Genomic DNA, 17973 nt, shown 5'->3' on the forward strand with positions numbered 1-17973 from the left:
CATGGTGCCCTGAAGCAAGGTCAACAATTTCAGCTTTGTTGGGTTTTCAGGGGAAGTTAGCCCCAGAGTTCATGTGTCACCTCCTCATGGCAAAGCTCAAGACAGTTTTCTTTTTATATAACTTTTATACTAGTATTATTGTAGTCTGGTTTGCCTCATTTCAGCACTACATCTTTACCCCGATATAATGCAACCAGATAGAGCACAAATTCTGATATAACGCGGTAAAGCAGCACTCTGGGGGGCGGGGGGACAGGGCTGCGCACTCCAGTGGATCAAAGCAAGTTCAATATAACGCGGTTTCACCTATAACGTGGTAAGATTTTTTGGCTCCCAAGGACAGTGTTATATCAGGGTAGAGGTGTACTTTGCTTTCTTGGGCCTTGTTATTTTTCTTTATAACTCTATGCATGGGCTCGACTGCGTACACACACACACACACACACTTTGTTATTAAGGAGCCATTGCCAAAGGCCTCTGGCAATCAAATTTAAAAGCATAGTTATTGTTACTCTAGTTCAGAAAACACCAATCTAGAAGCTGATGGAACTTTGTTTTGAATTGAAAAAAAAAAAAAAAAAAATCACACTTACCTACTATCTGTCCTCTAACTGTATCATTGTCATTTGGCCCAAGTTTGCATAGATCCAACCTCTGATCTATAAAATCAGGAAATATCTAGTGTTAACTATATAATATTTTGCCGTTTTTAAAAGGAGCATTCTGAATTACCATAAAACCAAGGGAAAACAAAATTCTTAAGACAGCACGTTTAATTTTCATGCTTCTAAAATTGAAAGTAAAAATTATTGAAGTTAAAAAAACATTTAATTCCCTTTTTAAATTTTAAACTGTTCTCTGACTCACTTCACAAAGTTCTTTCCTCCTCACAATTCTTACTCTCCTCCTACTGTCTCATTTAACACAGGAGATAATCTGTCCAGTCTGACAGCACTATGTGGTATTAAAAAACTAACTTGTTTTTTCCCACCCCCCCATGCAGGGAGCAACCACCACCATAACTCACTGTCGCCATGGCATCGGATATTAGTACAAGAGACGTTAACACAGACACAGCTAGTCTGGAATATCAATCAAATGAGCATGCACACCACACTAAACAGCAAGAAGTTCAAGCAATTAAGCAAAATGGAATGTGCTGAACCACTGAGATAACTACAAGCAGTTAGAAATTAGAGATTCAGTTGCTTCTTCAGCTTCAAGAATCCAATTTTTTGGAGGGACACTAGAAAAGTTCCTGGAAAAAAAAAGTCTGACTGGCCTAGCCAGGTAAGTACATCTTTTTCATCAAGAGTGGTTTGTCAAGCTTTGTTCAATGGCAGGCATGCCTTATGATTGATCTACTACTGTTCTCTTACCAGTTTCAATGACATCCATGTTAAATAGCATAATGAGAAAAAGGCATCTTACAATTTTTATTAACACTCTCTTAGAACGGTAAATCCACACTATTGTAAAAGTTTGCTGTAAACTTAACATATTTAGGCACAAGCTACACAGGTAGAAATTGAAGTTGCAGTAATTCTAAACTACAGAACTCTAATTTCAAATTAAATCTACCCTTCATGCACCTTTTTAAAGTACAATTTATTAAAACAAAAACCAGTTAAACACTTGGAATCCAAACACTACAATTCTGATGAGAGTTATACCTTTGAAGGCAATAAAGGCAGTGACTGGAATTTGTCTTCCTTTACAGCCCTGATATAGGAAGTTTAATTTGGGCAATTAGCCCCAGAAGCACCAAACTAATCCAACAACAAAAGTTAAGAGAGGGACACCTGAGATTCTAAGACCTAGAGGCTGAAAAGACTGTTACTCACCTTTGTAACTGTTGTTCTTCAAGATGTGTTGCTCATATCCATTCCAGTTAGGTGTGTGCGCGCCACGTGCATGTTCGTCGGAGACGTTTTACCCTAGCAACACTCGGTGGGTCGGCTGGGCACCCCCTGGAGTGGTGCCGCTATGGCACCGGATATATACCCCAGCCGACCCGGCTACCCTTCAGTTTCTTCTTGCCAGCTACTTCGACAGTGGGGAAGGAGGGCAGGTATGGAATGGATATGAGCAACACATCTCGAAGAACAACAGTTACAAAGGTGAGTAACCATCTTTTCTTCTTCAAGTGCTTGCTCATATCCATTCCAGTTAGGTGATTCCCAAGCCTTACCTAGGGGGAGGGGTCGGAGTGAGACGTGGCAGCGTGCAGAACCGCTAAGCCAAAGGCTGCATCATCTCTAGACTGTTGGACCAGAGCATAGTGCGAAGCAAAGGTCTGGACTGATGACCAGGTCACTGCTCGACATATCTCTTGGATAGGCACGTGGGCCAGGAAAGCGGCTGATGAAGCCTGGGCTCTGGTAGAATGCACAGTGAGATGGCCCGAAGGGACATGGGCAAGGTCACAGCATGTGCATATGCACGCCGTTACCCAAGAGGAGATCCTCTGGGAGGAGACTGGTAGACCTTTCATCTGTTCAGCGACTGCCATGAATAGCTGGGGGGACCGGAAGGGCTTTGTCCGCTTAATATAAAAAGCCAGCGCCCTACGGACATCTAAGGAGTGCAACTGCTGCTCCCGCCGAGATGAATGAGGCTTCAGAAAGAAGACTGGGAGGAAAATGTCCTGGTTGGCATGGAAGGCCGACGCTACCTTAGGGAGGAATGCCGGATGAGGTCGCAACTGTACCTTGTCCTTGTGAAAGCCAGTATACAGCGGGTCCACCATAAGTGCTCGAAGTTCGGAGACCCTCCTGGCCGATGTAATGGCCACTAGGAAGACTGTCTTCCACGACAGGTACAGGAGTGAGCAAGTCGCCAATGGTTCAAATGGCAGATGCATAAGTCTGCTTAGGACTAAGTTGAGGTCCCAGGTGGGGGCAAGGCAGCGTACTAGGGGGCAGAGGCGCTCCAGGCCCTTAATGAATCTAGTGACTAAGGGGTGGGAAAACATGGAGTGGCCACTTTCTCCAGGGTGGAATGTGGAGATAGCCACCAAGTGCACCCTCAGAGAAGATATCGCCAGGCCCTGCTGCTTAAGAGACCAGAGGTAGTCCAAAACAGCGGGGATCGAGACCTCAGAAGGATTGACATTCTGCGTAGAACACCAGCAGGAGAAACACTTCCACTTGGCCAGGTACGTTGATCAAGTGGAAGGCTTTCTGCTACTTAGGAGAACATGCTGTACCGGAGCGGAACAGCGTAACTCCGATCTGTTCAGCCGTGCAGGAGCCACGCCATGAGGTGAAGGGCCTGCAGGTCCGGGTGGCGAAGACTGCCGTGGTCCTGCGTTATGAGGTCTGGAACGTGTGGCAGGGTGACTGGACTGGCCATGGAGAGGTTGAGCAGTGTGGTTTACCAGTGTTATCTGGGCCACGCTGGCGCAATCAGAATTAGATGCGCTCTGTCCCTGTGGAGTTTTATTAGGACCCTGTGAACCAGAGGGAATGGTGGGAAGGCATAAAGCAGGCGGTGCCTCCACAACATGAGGAATGCGTCCATGATTGATCCCGATGAAAGACCCTGGAAGGAGCAGAACGCTTGCCATTTCCTGTTCGTGCGAGAGGCGAACAGGTCTACGAGGGGAAAACCCCACCTCTGGAAGAGCGAATGAATAACGTCTGGTCTTACTGACCACTTGTGACAGAGGAAGGACCTGCTCAGCTGATCCGCCAGAGTGTTCCGAACCCCTGGGAGAAAAGACGCTACCAAGTCTATTGAGTGGGCTATGCAGAAGTCCCAGAGTCGAATGGTCTCTTGACACAGGGGAGAAGAGCGAGTCCCTCCCTGTTTGTTGATATAATACATGGCCGTTGTGTTGTCTGTAAAACACCGACACAACGGCCGTGGAGGAGATGTTGGAACGCCTGGCACGCGAGGCGGACTGCTCTCAGCTCTCGGATGTTTATGTGGAGCGTCAGCTCCTGCGAAGACCAAAGGCCCTGGGTGTGAAGGTGACCGAGGTGAGCCCCCCATCTGAGAAATGATGCATCTGTTGTCAGGGAGAGCGAGGGCTGAGGTGGATGAAACAGTAGCCCTGCACACACCAGGGAGGGAGTTAGCCACCAGTCGAGGGAGCATAAGGTGCTCGGGGGAATGGTCACCAGAACGTCTATTGGGTCTCTGCCCGGATAGTAGACCAAATTGAGCCATGTTTGAAGGGGCTGGAGGCGGAGCCTGGCATGTTTGGTCACATAAGTATATGCGGCCATGTGGCCCAATAGGCCGAGACGCGCGCGAGCCAAGGTGGTTGGGGAGATCTGCAAACCTCGAATGATCGCCGTAATCGCCTGGAAACATGGCTGAGGTAGGTAGGCCCTGGCTCAAGTGGAGTCCAGGGTTGCCCCTATGAAGTCCAGCCTTTGTGTGGGGACCAGAGTGGACTTTTCCACATTGAGGAGCAGTCCCAACTGAGAGAATAGGTCCGTGATTATGTCCACGTGCTGTCTGACCTGAGTCTGGGAGGTTCCTTTGATGAGCCAGTCGTCCAGATACGGGAAAAGACAGTTACTTACCGTTGTAACTGTTGTTCTTCGAGATGTGTTGCTCATATCCATTCCAGTTAGGTGTGCGCGCGCCGCGTGCACGTTCGTCGGAAGATTTTCTACCCTAGCAACACCCGGCGGGTCGGCTGGGCGCCCCCTGGAGTGGCGCCGTTATGGCACCGAATATATACCCCTGCCGACCCGTCCACTCCTCAGTTCCTTCTTGCCGATATGAGCAACACAACTCGAAGAAACAACAGTTACAACGGTAAGTAACCGATCTTTTTCGAGTGCTTGCTCATATCCATTCCAGTTAGGTGATTCCCAAGCCTTACCTAGGCGGTGGGGTCAGAGTGAGAAACTGCTGACTGCAGAACTGCCAGGCCAAATGCTGCATCATCTCTGGATTGTTGGACCAGGGCGTAATGGGCAGTGAAGGTGGGCACCAACGACCATGTAGCTGCATGACATATTTCTTGAGTGGGAACTCGAGCCAAGAATGCGGCCGAAGAGGCCTGAGCCCTGGTTGAATGAGCGGTGACATGGCCTGGGGCCGCACAGGCCAGATCGTAGCACGCTCGGATACAGGCTGTTATCCAGGAAGAGATGCGCTGGGAAGAGACTGCCTGACCTTTCATACGGTCTGCCACTGCCACAAACAACTGGGGCGTTTTGTGGAAGGGCCTTGTACGCTTGATGTAGAAGGCGAGCGCTCTACGGACGTCGAGCATGTGCAGCTGCTGCTCCCTACGGGATGCATGTGGTTTGGGAAAGAACACCGGTAGAAATATGTCCTGATTGACGTGGGAAGTGGAGACCACCTTCGGGAGGAATGCAGGATGCGGGCGTAGCTGCACCTTATCTTTGTGGAACACCGTGTATGGGGGGTCCACCATAAGGGCTCGAAGCTCCAAGACTCGCCGAGCCGATGTAATGGCTACAAGGAAGGCCGTCTTCCAGGATAAATATAAAAGCGAGCTCGTTGCCATCGGCTCGAAGGGCGGAGACATGAGCCTGGATAAAACTAAATTAAGGTCCCAAGAGGGGGCGGGGCGCCGAACCAGGGGAAAAAGGCACTCTAGGCCTTTAAGGAACCTGGATATGGCAGGGTGGGAGAATACCGAGGAACCTCCATCTCCAGGGTGGAACGTGGAAATCGCTGCCAAGTGTATTCGGAGAGATGAAGTTGCAAGGCCTTGTTGTTTGAGATGCCATAGGTATTCCAGGATAGAAGGGATGGAAACCTCCGAAGGAGCAGCATCCTGTGTTTGACACCAGCAGGAAAAACTGCTTCCACTTAGCTAAGTAAGTTGATCTGGTAGAGGGTTTCCTGCTGCCCAGGAGTACCTCCCGTACTGGGGCCGAGCAACGTAATTCTAAGGGGGTTAGCCACGCAGAAGCCATGCTGCCAGGTGGAGGGACTGCAGGTCCGGGTGGAGAAGCCTGCCGTGGTCCTGGGATATTAGATCCTGATGGAGAGGCAGACGGATCGGGTTGGCCACGGAGTGGTCCAGCAGCGTGGTGTACCTGTGCTGCCAGGGCCAGGCAGGGGCGATGAGAATCAGTTGCGCCCTGTCGGCGCAGAGTTTGACTAACACCTTGTGCACCAGCGGAAAGGGGAGAAAGGCGTACAGGAGATGGTTTGTCCAGGGAATTAGAAAGGCGTCCGCTATCGATCCCGGGTCGCGGCCCCGGAAAGAGCAGAACCTCTGACACTTCCGGTTGCTGCGGGAAGCAAAGAGGTCTACATGGGGAAAGCCCCACTTTTGGAAGATGCCATAGACCACGTCCGGGCGAAGCAGCCACTCGTGGGTCAGGAAGGACCTGCTGAGGTGGTCACCAGCGTATTGCAGATCCCCGGAAGGAAGGACGCTGTGATGTCGATGGAGTGGGCTATACAAAAGTCCCACAGACGGACCGCTTCCTGACAAAGAAGGGGAGATCGAGACCCTCCTTGCTTGTTGATATAGTGCATTGCTGTCGTATTGTCTGTGAGTACCCGAATACAACAGCCCTGCAGATGGTGCTGGAAAGCCTGGCAGGCGAGACGGACCGCCCATAGCTCCCGGATGTTGATGTGCAACCTCAGCTCCGCTGCCGACCAGAGGCCTTGCGTGCGATGGTTGCCTAGATGTGCCCCCCAGCCAAGGGAAGATGCGTCTGTCGTCAGAGATGCCGTGGGCTGCCTCGGATGGAACGGCATGCCTGCGCACACGAGGGAAGGATTGAGCCACCAGGTGAGGGAGCTCAAAACGTGCTGGGGAATGGTGACAACGAGATCTATGGAATCTCTGCTCGGTCGATAAACAGAGGCCAGCCAGCCTTGGAGGGGGCGCATGCGTAGTTTTGCGTGTTTGGTGACGAACGTGCACGCAGCCATGTGGCCGAGGAGGCTGAGGCAGGTGCGTGCTGAGGTCATCGGGAACGCTTGCAGGTTCTTGATTGCCACAACTATTGCTTGAAAGCGGGGCAGTTGCCGACTTGGAATCCAGAATCGCCCCAATAAACTCTATTTTTTGAGAAAGGTCTAGAGTGGATTTGTCGATATTGATCATCAGGCCCAACGAGTGGAAAAGGTCCCTGATGATGGCAACATGCCTGGAGACCTGGACCTTGGAGGTTCCGCGAATCAGCCAGTCGTCGAGATAGGGAAAGACTTGAATGTTCTGGCGACGAAGGTGGGCGGCGACCACTGCCATGCACTTCGTGAAGACGTGCGGGGCGGTGGAGAGGGCAAATGGCAGGACCACGAACTGAAAGTGTTGGTCGCGTACTGTGAAGCGTAGGAAGCGTCTGTAGGGAGGGGTAAATTGATATATGAAACTAAGCATCCTTTAGGTCGAGAGCAGCGTACCAGTCTCCGGGATTCAAGGATGAGATGATGGTCCCCAGTGACACCATGCGGAACTTCAACTTCTTCAGAAAGATGTTGAGGCCGCGCAGATCTAGGATGGGCCGAAGGCCCCCTTTCACCTTGGGGATTAAAAAGTAACAGGAGTAAAATCCCCTGCCCCTGAGTTGCTCCGGAACCTCCTCTATCGCCCCAATGGAGAGGAGCGTAAGGACCTCCTGCCAGAGGATTTGCTTGTGAGAGGGGTCCCTGAAGAGGGACGGGCAGGGTGGGTGGGAAGGAGGGGACGAAACAAACTGGAGGTGGTATCCAGATTCCACCGTGTGTAAGACCCAACGGTCAGACGTCAGTTGAGCCCACGCAGGGAGGAAGGAGGAGAGGCGGTTCGAGAACGAAACAGGATCCTGGGGGATAACTGGTACTCTGCTCCCGGGCGCACCTTCAAAAGTTTGATTTCGGGCCCGCTGATGGTTTGGCGGGGCCGTTATTGGTACCACCTTGGGAACCCGGCCGACGCCGTCGGGTCACCCGGCCACGCCTCCTGTTAAAGTCTGGACGAGGCCTGGGAGGGGGATACGGGCGCTGAGGTTAGGCCCAGAAGGATCTCCGCTGTGTTTGCAGAGTGTGCATGCCGAGGGACCTCATGATGACTCGATTGTCTTTCAAACTCTGGAGTCTCGGGTCCGTTTTCTCGGAGAACAGTCCCCCGCCTTCAAAAGGGAGGTCCTGAATTGTGTGCTGCAGCTCGGGGGGTAGGCCGGAGGCTTGCAGCCACTATATCCTACGCATTGTTATACCAGACACCACTGTCCTGGCCACTGAGTCCGCCGCGTCTAGAGAGGCCTGCAAGGACGTGTGAGCCACCTTTTTACCCTCCTCAATGAGGGCGTGGAATTCAGGCTCGGAGTCCTGGGGGACGAGCTCAGCAAATTTTCCCACCGACTGCCAGGTGTTAAAGTTGTATCGGCTGAGCAACGCCTGCTGATTGGCCACCCGCAACTGGAGGCCCCCAGCAGAGTAGACCTTATGGCCCAAAAGGTCCATGCGCTTGGCCTCCCGAGATTTTGGAGCCAGGGCCTGCTGACCATGGCGCTCCCGCTCGCTCACTGACTGAACGACCAGAGAGCATGGAGCCGGGTGGGTGTACAGGTATTCGTACCCTGTGAAGGGTACCATGTACTTGCGCTCCACGCCCCGGCCGTAGGCGGGATGGATGCCGGGGACTGCCAGATCATGTCCGCCTTAGACTGGATGGTGCGGATAAAAGGCAAGGCGACCCGAGTGGGAGCGGCCGCCAACAAAATATCAACGACAGGGTCCTCGACCTCCAGGACCTCCTCCTCGGGGAGGTTGATATTCAGAGCGACCCGTCGGAGAAGGTCCTGATGAGCGCGGAGGTCAATGGGGGGTGGCCCCGATGTGGAGGAACCAGCCACTGCCTCGTCCGGGGAGGACGACGACAGGCCAGGAAGGGCCGTGTCCTGGAGGGCGTCCTGATCATGTGGAGCGTCAGGGTCCGGATACAGCGGAGGGTCCTGGGCCACCGCAGAGATTTCCGTTTCCTCCGGAGGGGGGCGGTTCACCGTCGCTTGTGGTGCAGGGTGCTCCGAGGGGGCGGAACGAGAAGCTCCCGTGTTATCGCCCTGAGCCTGGTGGTACACCCACGGGTCCAAAACAACCACTGAGGCGCCTGTTTGGTGCCATGGGTCCCATGCCTGGAATGGCCCTGCAGGTCGGGATGTTCATAGCCGGTGCTGACCACCTGCGAGGATTCCGACGGGTGCCGCGAAGGCCAAAGTGGGGCTGAAAGGCCGTGCGGTGTCGGTGCTGGGTGCCGAGAGTCGTGTCCCACCGGAGAACGGTACCGGTCAGCGTATCGGTGCCGAGACGTGGACCGGGACCTGCGACCGCCACGGTGCCAGGAGGTCGACCGGGCCCGGGAAGCACGATGCCGCGAGTGACTTAGGCGATAGCGGTACCAGGAAGCTGGCCAACGACTCGAGTAGCGGTCCGGTGAGCGAGACCTGGATCGGTACCGCGAGTACGATCGGTACCGAGAAGGCGATCGGTACCGGGACTGCGAGCGGTACCCGGAGTGGGACCGATGGCGAGATCGGGAGCGGTGTCGGGACCTGGACCTCCAGTGGCGTCTGCCTCCAGCGTCAACAGAGGGTGGCCGGATTAGCGAAGGCTTCCCTGTTGACGCGACGACCCGCACCGGCGGTGCCGGGGGTTGGGGCAGGGTGGGCTCCGTGAGCGCGATGAAGTCCCTCGCCGTTGAAAAAGTTTCTGGCGTGGTCGGGACGAGGAGCTCAACCTCAGCGCGTGCCGGGGAGCTATCACACACCGGACTCAACGGCTCTTGATCTGCCAGAATCAACGGTGCTGCCAGAGCCGATGCCGCGGTCGGAGGCGCCGGGCGACTCGGCTTAGGCTGAGGCTCTGACTGTGGTGCCGGTGTCGGGGCTGCAGGAGCTTTGGTCTTCTTAGCGCGCGGGGACAAAGAGCGGTGCCGAGATGGCTTCTGCACCGTTAACGGCTGGTGCTGCGGCTTGTCGGTACCGACGCTCTCCGGTGCCGAGGAGGTACTCCTTCCCAGCGCGGATGTGGACGGTGCCGGTCCCGAGCCCTGGGCCAGAGGAGCTAACGCCGCTTCCATTAGGAGGTGCCGCAGGCGAAAGTCCCGCTTCTTCTTCACTCGCGGCTTAAAGGATTTGCAAATCCTGCACTTGTCCGAAAGATGGGATTCCCCCAGACACTTCAGGCAAGAGTCATGGGGATCTCCCGTTGGCATCGGCCGGTGACAGGCCAAGCACGGTTTGAAGCCCGGTGAACCAGGCATGAGCCTGGGCACCGGGAGAGGGGACGGGTCAAACCCGACCCTCTAAGCTACGTACACTAACTAAGCTAATAAACTAATATTAAAAGTACAAACTACAACTAGAACTATGAACTATATACAGAGAAGTGTTATAAAGGGTGAATCGCTAGGAAAGTGGAGAAAGGCTAAGCCGCGCTCCACTGTTCCAACGACTGACACAGGCGGTAAGAAGGAACTGAGGAGCGGACGGGTCGGCGGGGGTATATATTCGGTGCCATAACGGCGCCACTCCAGGGGCCGCCCAGCCAACCCACCGGGTGTTGCTAGGGTAGAAAATCTTCCGACGGACGTGCACGCAGCGCGCGCACACCTAACTGGAATGGATATGAGCAAGCACTCGAAGAAGAATACATGTATCTGCTGCCCGCGGAGGTGGGTGGCGGCGACGACGGCCATGCACTTCGTAAACACCCTTGGGGCCCTGGAGAGGCCAAAGGGGAGGACAGTGATTTGGAACTGCTGGTGATTGGCCACAAAGCGAAGATACCTCCTGTGTGGAGGGAAGATGGCGATGTGGAAGTATGCGTCCTTCATGTCGAAGGCAGCATACCAGTCTCCAAGGATGGGATAATAGTCCCCAGGGAGACCATGTGGAACTTCAACTTGACTATAAACTTGTTGAGGCCTCGCAGGTCTAGGATAGGCCTGAGGCCTCCGTTGGACTTGGGGATTAGAAAGTAGCGGGAGTAAAACCTTTTTCCCTTCTCGTCTGGTGGTACCTCCTCTATTGCTCCTGCGGCGAGGAGAGACTGCACCTCTTGTAAGAGGACTTGCTCATGAGAGGGGTCCCTGAAGAGGGACTGGGTTGGGGGGTGGGAAGGCGAGGTTGAAACAAATTGGAGGCGGTATCCTTGTTTCACCGTGCGTAGAACCCAGATGATATCTGAGGTCAATTGGGAAAACGCCGAGAGGAAGTAGGAGAGGCGGTTGGAGAAGGGAGGAGAAGGATCCTGTCCTGAAACTGGTACGCCATCCTCGCGGATACCTTCAGAAGGTAGACTTAGGACACGGAGGCGCTTTTGGGGGCCCGTGGTTTTGACCCCTTTGGGGCCCGGACTGGCGTCTACAGCCACCCCGCCCGCGCCTTCTGCTGAAGTCTTGCCTGTGCCGGGGCACAAAGTACAGCCGGTGGGATTGAGGCCGGAAGGGTCTCCGTTGGATCACCGGCGTATGCATGCCCAACGAGCGCATGATGACCCTGTTGTTCTTTAAACTCTGCAACCTGGGGTCAGTCTTCTCAGAGAACAGACCCCTGCCATCAAAGGGTAAGTCCTGGATGGTGTATTGGAGCTCGGGTGGCAGGTTGGAGACCTGGAGCCATGAGATACGCCTCATGGTGATACCTGAGGCCAGAGTTCTGGCTGCCGAGTCGGCTGCATCGAGAGAAGCTTGGAGGGAGGTTCTAGCCACCTTCTTCCCTTCTTCAAGGAATGCTGCAAATTCTTGGCACGAGTCCGAGGGTAGTAGTTCTGTGAATCTATCCACTTCCGCCCAGGTGTTGTAGTTATAACGGCTCAGGAGAGCCTGCTGATTGCCCACCCAGAGCTGCAGAGGACCTGCCGAATACACTTTGCGGCCCAGTAGGTCCATCCGCCTAGCCTCCTTAGATTTGGGGGCTGGTGCCTGTTGGCCATGGCATTCCCTTTCGTTGACCGATTGGACAACTAATGAGGAGGGAGGAGGATGGACATATAGGTATTAGTACCCCTGAGAGGGTACCACGTATTTCCTCTCAACTTCCTTTGCCATAGGGGGAATGGAGGCTGGGGACTGCCATAAGGTGTCGGCCGTGGCCTGGATGGTCTTAATAAAAGGCAGAGCCATCCTAGTGGGGGCATCTGCCGACAGGATGCTCACAACTGGGTCCTCGACCTTTGGGACTTCCTCTACTGGGAGACTGATGTTGAGCGACACCCCCCTAAGGAGGTCCTGATGGGCTCTGAGGTCTATCGGCGGAGGCCCTGATGATGAGGTCCCTGCCACTGCCTCATCTGGAGAGGAAGAGGATGACACTCTGGGGATGAGAAGGTCCTGAATGGCCTCTTGCTCATGGGTCGGTTCCTGCTCTAGCGGTACCGGGGAGCCTGGTGGATGGATCATCTGCTCCTCCGTCCCAGCTGGAGGGGGACAGCTAATGGTGGCCTCTGGCGCCCGATGCTCTGAGGGAGCAGAGCGGGTCTGGGCCAGTGGAGCACCTTGGGCCTGATGGTACGCCCAGGGTGTCCAAAAGGACCACTGTTGAGGTCCCGTGTCCTGAGACCGGACCTCCTGGAAGACCCTGGTAGGCACCTCCATATCACAGTCCTGGTCGTAGTAACTGTCCGCGTGGGAGGACACCGACATCTGCCTGGATGGCCATGGAGGAGCAGAGAAACCTTGGGTTGAGGTTCCGATAGACCTCGCTCCCCTCTTTAGCGGGGACTGGTGCCGGTATTCAGAACAGTACCGTGATTGAGACCGGGACTTGCGAGCAGACCGGTGCCGGAAGGTCGACCGGGATCTCGAGTCCCTGTGGCATGAGCGGCTCCGAGAGGTATGGTGCCTGGATCGGTGCCGGGAACTAGAGCGGTGCCACAAATAGTGAGGTGGAGAGTGAGAGTTCGACTGGTGCTGCGAGTCTGACCGGTGCCACGTAGGAGAACAGTGCCGGGACTGTGAGCGGCGTCGAGAGCGGGAGCGGCGTCTCGACCGGGAGCGCCTGCGGAACCGCGATCTTGAGCAGTGCTGGTCCGCTGAGCCGACAGACGGTGGTCTAGTCAGGGTCGGCTTGCCCAGAGATTGGATTACCTGCACCGGCGGTGCCGGGGGTAGGAGCAGTGTCGAATCCGTTAGGGCGATTAAGTCTCTCGCCGCCGAAAAAGCCTCTGGCGTGGATGGCAGGGTGAGCTCTACCGCAGTACGCGCCGGGGAGCTATCAGGCGCTGGACTCGACAGCCCTCGTGGGACCGGAATCAACGGTGCCGATTTAGTTGGTGCCGCGGCAGGTATCGGCGCCAGGCGATCCGATCTGGGCGCACTCTCTGGCTGCGGCATGGGCGTTGCCAAAGCAGCAGGAGTCTTGGCCTTCTTCGACCTCGGAGAGAGGGAGCGACGTGTAGCCGACTTCGGTGCTGGTGACGGCCGGTGCTGAGAGTCCTTAGGCATACCGGTGCAATCTGGTGCCGTAGGGGCGCTCCTGCTTACAGGCTGACCAGCGCTCGGTGCCGAAGGTGCCGGTGTCAGGGCCGCCTCCATGAGGAGCTATTTTAGTCTGATGTCTCGCTCCTTTTTAGTTCGCAGCTTGAAAGCCTTGCAAATAGAGCACTTAGCTGTTAAGTGTGATACTCCGAGGCACTTCAAACAGGAGTTGTGTGGGTCTCCTGTCGGCATCAGCCTGTGACAGGCCGAACATGGTTTGAAGCCCGCCGAGCCAGGCATGAGCACCGGCACCGGGTGCAGGGAAGGGGCTACGCCCCAAACCCCACTAAGTAGTACTAAACTAACTATACTAAGAACTTACAACTAATTCTAATATCTACGAGAACAACAACAACTATGTACACTATAACAACAAGAAACTACGAGTAGCTAGGGAGGTGGAGGTCAGCTAAGCCGCACTCCACTGTTCCAACGACTGACACAGGCGGTGAGAAGGAACTGAAGGGTGGCTGGGGTATATATCTGGTGCCATAGCAGCGCCACTCCAGGGGGCGCCCAGCCGACCCGCCGAGCATTGCTAGGGTAAAAAGTCTTCCAGCGAACGTGCATGCAGCGCGCACACACCTAACTGGAATGGATATGAGCAATCACTCAAAGAAGAACTCTTTTGAGTGATCTCATCTGAAACAAATTATCTTAAAGATTCTAGGTATGCAATTTCATCCACCTCTAACATACTTTTGTTGCACTGGGACACAGAAAAAGCACTGTATATTGTCAACTTTCAATGCAAAGATACTACTAATGTACATAAATAGCTGAGAGACAAGATGATGTAAAGTGAGTAATGCTGGTACTAGGTCTACTTTTCTTCTCTATTTTTCATTAGAACAGGGCATGGTTAGAATATCAAATTATGTGTTTGCAATTCATGACATTAAACCTTCCAAATAAGAATATGTTGACTGTTGGTTAAATAAAGCCAACTCTAATAGCATTCCAGTATAAGTTTGTGCAAATATGAAAGAAAGATATGTGACAAGACAAAGAGATAGTTATGTTTCTGATAATTGCTCAGTCATAAGGCATACAAAGTTTAGAACTGGATCAGTTTTCATTCATGAAATTGCTGAAGTCCAAGTGGTCATCAAGTCAATAGGCTTAGGCTATGTCTACACTGCAACCTATGTCAGCATAACTTATGTCATTCAGGCATGTGGAAAAAAAGACACCACAACCCCTCTGAGCGACCTAAGCTACACTGACAAGTGCTCACATGCACAGCTTCTCTTACAAATATAGCTTCTGCTGCTCGTGGAGGTGATTTTATTACGCCGATGGGAAAGAATTCTCCCGTCGGCATAGATTGTCTTCACTAGACGTGCTGAAGCGGCGCAGCTATAATGGTACAGCTACGCCGCTACAGCACTGTATGTATAGACATTGCCTTAGTCATGGGTTTTTCAGCTGGCCAGCCAATTGCAATATTGATTTCTAGGTAAGGAAAATATGCTGAACTTAAGGTAGTAGTTCTCAGCCTTCTGTTTCCAGATTACATATTACAACAGAAAGTTTCAAAACTCCTTCCACTCTAGACACAAACGGGTGGGAGAGGGAATGATGACCCTCCTGAAACAAGTTGCAATCCCCAAATGGAAAACCCATGACTAAGGCGATGTCTATACAAACAGCACTGCAGCAGCTCAGCTGTAAAGTTGGGTCATTCCCCCCGCACCTTGGTTTCTAGAGTGGAGGGTGTTTTGAAACGTTCTGTTGTAACAGGTAGTCTGGAAACAGAAGGCTGAGAACCATTGCCTTAAATTCAGTATATTTTCCTTACCTAGGAAACAATATTGCAACTGGCTGGCCAGCTGAAAATACAGGTCTTTAAAAAGGGCAAAACAAAAAGAAAACATTCACATATACACAGAGTTGCCACTTAATTTTTTAAAAATTCTTTGCAAAAAGTCTTCTAAAACAGACACAAAATATTAGCACTTAGTCTACTTACAACCAGTGTCTTTAAGGCGGTTGATTGCATTTGAAAGAAGTCTCACACAACCCAGAAAACCAGCTCCTTGTTTTTTATGGATTTTCTTGTGGTTCCATACACTGATTGTTATTGAATCTGACTTCCCAATATATCTGAAAATGGAAAAAATAAATAGCATTATAAAGTTACACATTGATAAAATAGTGAGAGTCTTAGGAAATCTAAGTGGGTGTAATTTAAACGACATGGAGGCCCAGAAGAGGATGTAAGCTGCACCACTTTAGACTTGCCACTGATCCAATATCTCTAACAAAAGACTGTACAATACTTTGGTTCAGACCTGCTGGATCCCTTGCAGTGTGAAATACATGGTATATACAGAACTACAAAAACACTTTACTGACTACTTTGCAAAATCCAGATGAGTATTTCTCAAATTTTAGAAAATTTGAACACTGAAAGGGTTTGTTGTTCTGGTTGGTTGGTTAAGTTCACTTTTAAGAAGCATTTTATTTGCCAACCAATTTTTACAAGAAGCAATTTCAAAAGAACCTTTCCAAGTATTTTGGATAGATCAACTATTGCCAACACCCTCTGACTAGACAGTGACAATATGTCTAAGTGAGAATGACTGGTATCTAATTGTTTAGTTAGTTCAATCATGGGCAATATAAATTTAAGAATTATGGTCCAGATCCTGAGAGATGCTCCATTCCAAGCTCACAGATTCTGGTCTTCTTTAGATTATTACCAACTTCTTTTGAACAGAAAGTAAACAAATCAATTCAGCCATCCAGATACCATCATCGCTTTCTTCATACATCCTCCCACATTCATTCTAGTTTATTTTCTTCTTATCTAAAAAGAGTTCTTAATGCAGTTGGTCATAAAAGTTTAAATGATACTGTCAAGGCTGGCAGACCAAAAATTGGACCTACCTGTTGGGATTTAAATTGCAGCTGTACTCAAATAAGTGTTCATGTAACGCTTTTCCTCTGCTTCTTTCTTGTATGCAGGCCTTCAGAGCAGGATTCTTGGAGATTTCACTTTACTGCCTGCATACAAGAACAGAGCAGAGCAGGGAAGAGCGTTACTGTAGTTGCATACCTGTGAGTATGGGGGTGGGGGGGGGGAGAGAAAAAACTACATCCTAGTTTTTTTAATATTAGTGTTAAAAAATGTTATTCATTTATCTGAAGTGAAGTTGTCAGCAGACTGCCAAATGTAACTCTGAAGGGAGGTCAGATTTTTGGCCTATCAACCTTGACAATGACAATTTAAGAACTGTATTCAACACAGAAAAGCACAGGAGAAATATGGAAGGGAAGACTGGAATTCACTTGCACAATATTAGTTGTGACAGTTTACACTATATTTCATATACTTATTCTTGTATTCTTAAAACATATTCCTGTGAGAACTTGTTATGAGCACTGAATAAAAAAGCATAAGCCTTTTATTTTCCAGTATTTCCTTGTTGCTTTTAAAAATAAAATTTCAAACCTATCTAGAAAATTAAGTAAATATATGTATTTCAATATTTTACTAACACAACATTTGAGGGTGAGTTTTTATGGCCCAGAAGTAACTAATAGGTCCTCCACAGAAGGCAGGTAAGAGCTTCTATACTACTACTTATCAATTTAGCATCTGAACTTTGCACTAGAAAAATCTAGTCTCAGTATCATGTAAGGGGAGGAAGCCATTTGACTTACACTTGCCAAAGAAAGATGTTTTTTCCTCCTTTGGAAAAAACACTTCCTACATAAACACTAGTGGACCTTGTTGGAAACAAGGCTTAATCTTTTTTACTATGTAAATTGAGGCAGAAAAAAAATTATAGTGGTATTTAGGGACAGAGCTGACATTTTCAGTCCATTGTTGGGACAGTAAATTACATTTGTTTCACATCAACTTATAATAAAAATCAAACATAAAACCCTAGCTAAGAATTTTGTTTATTAAAAAAAAAATGTTCAAAGTCTTAAAACAAAGAAGTTAAACTCTGCTTCTTCACATAACAAATCCATTTCTCTTCTCCCATAGAGAGAGTTCCAGTGTATCCAAATCCTGAGTTTCCTCAATTTCCGCCCCCGCTTAGGGTGACCAGACAGCAAATGTGAAAAATCGGGACAGGGGGATAATAGGAGCCTATATAAAAAAAAAAAAAAAAAAAAAAGATCCAAAAATCGGGACTGTCCCTGTAAAATCAGGACATCTGGTCATCCTACCTCCTCACCTCACCCCACCCCACCCACACACCTACCCTTAATATCTACATCATGGCCTCAAATGCTTGCAATTGAGACCATATGAAATATACTCGTGAAGAGGAAGCCTCAAGAGATATAGTTCAGATAAGTAAGATACTCAGAAGTTAGCAATCTTAACCTTTCTATATCTCAAGTCTCCAAACTAGGATTTTGCACAAGAACAGGGTTTTATGAAATATCCTGGAAACAGGCTATTTTCAGTATTTCAGTACTTCCTCCTCTCAACAAAATCAGGTAAGATAGAAGTTAAATTAATTAATTCTTTTGTTTAACCTCAAAAAAAAGGTTCAAGTCAAGTTTTAGACAAAGGGTTAGCTCTTATTTTAGATGAA

General features: G+C 50.7%; 1 protein-coding gene across 2 annotated transcripts in view; it reads right to left on the reverse strand.

Annotated features, from left to right (window-relative positions):
• The window catches only part of SMURF2 (SMAD specific E3 ubiquitin protein ligase 2), a 122188-nt gene that overhangs the window by 59619 nt on the left and 44596 nt on the right, over positions 1-17973 (reverse strand). For both annotated transcript variants that reach the window (XM_032805593.2, XM_032805591.2), the window contains exons 4-5: positions 15387-15520; positions 594-659 (exon numbers count right to left, since the gene is read on the reverse strand). In XM_032805593.2, coding sequence (XP_032661484.1) covers positions 594-659; positions 15387-15520 — 200 coding nt within the window. The remainder of the gene's footprint in view (positions 1-593; positions 660-15386; positions 15521-17973) is intronic.

The sequence above is a fragment of the Chelonoidis abingdonii genome, chromosome 13 (genome assembly GCF_003597395.2).
Source record: "Chelonoidis abingdonii isolate Lonesome George chromosome 13, CheloAbing_2.0, whole genome shotgun sequence".
In the NCBI taxonomy this organism is placed as follows: Eukaryota; Metazoa; Chordata; order Testudines; family Testudinidae; genus Chelonoidis; species Chelonoidis abingdonii.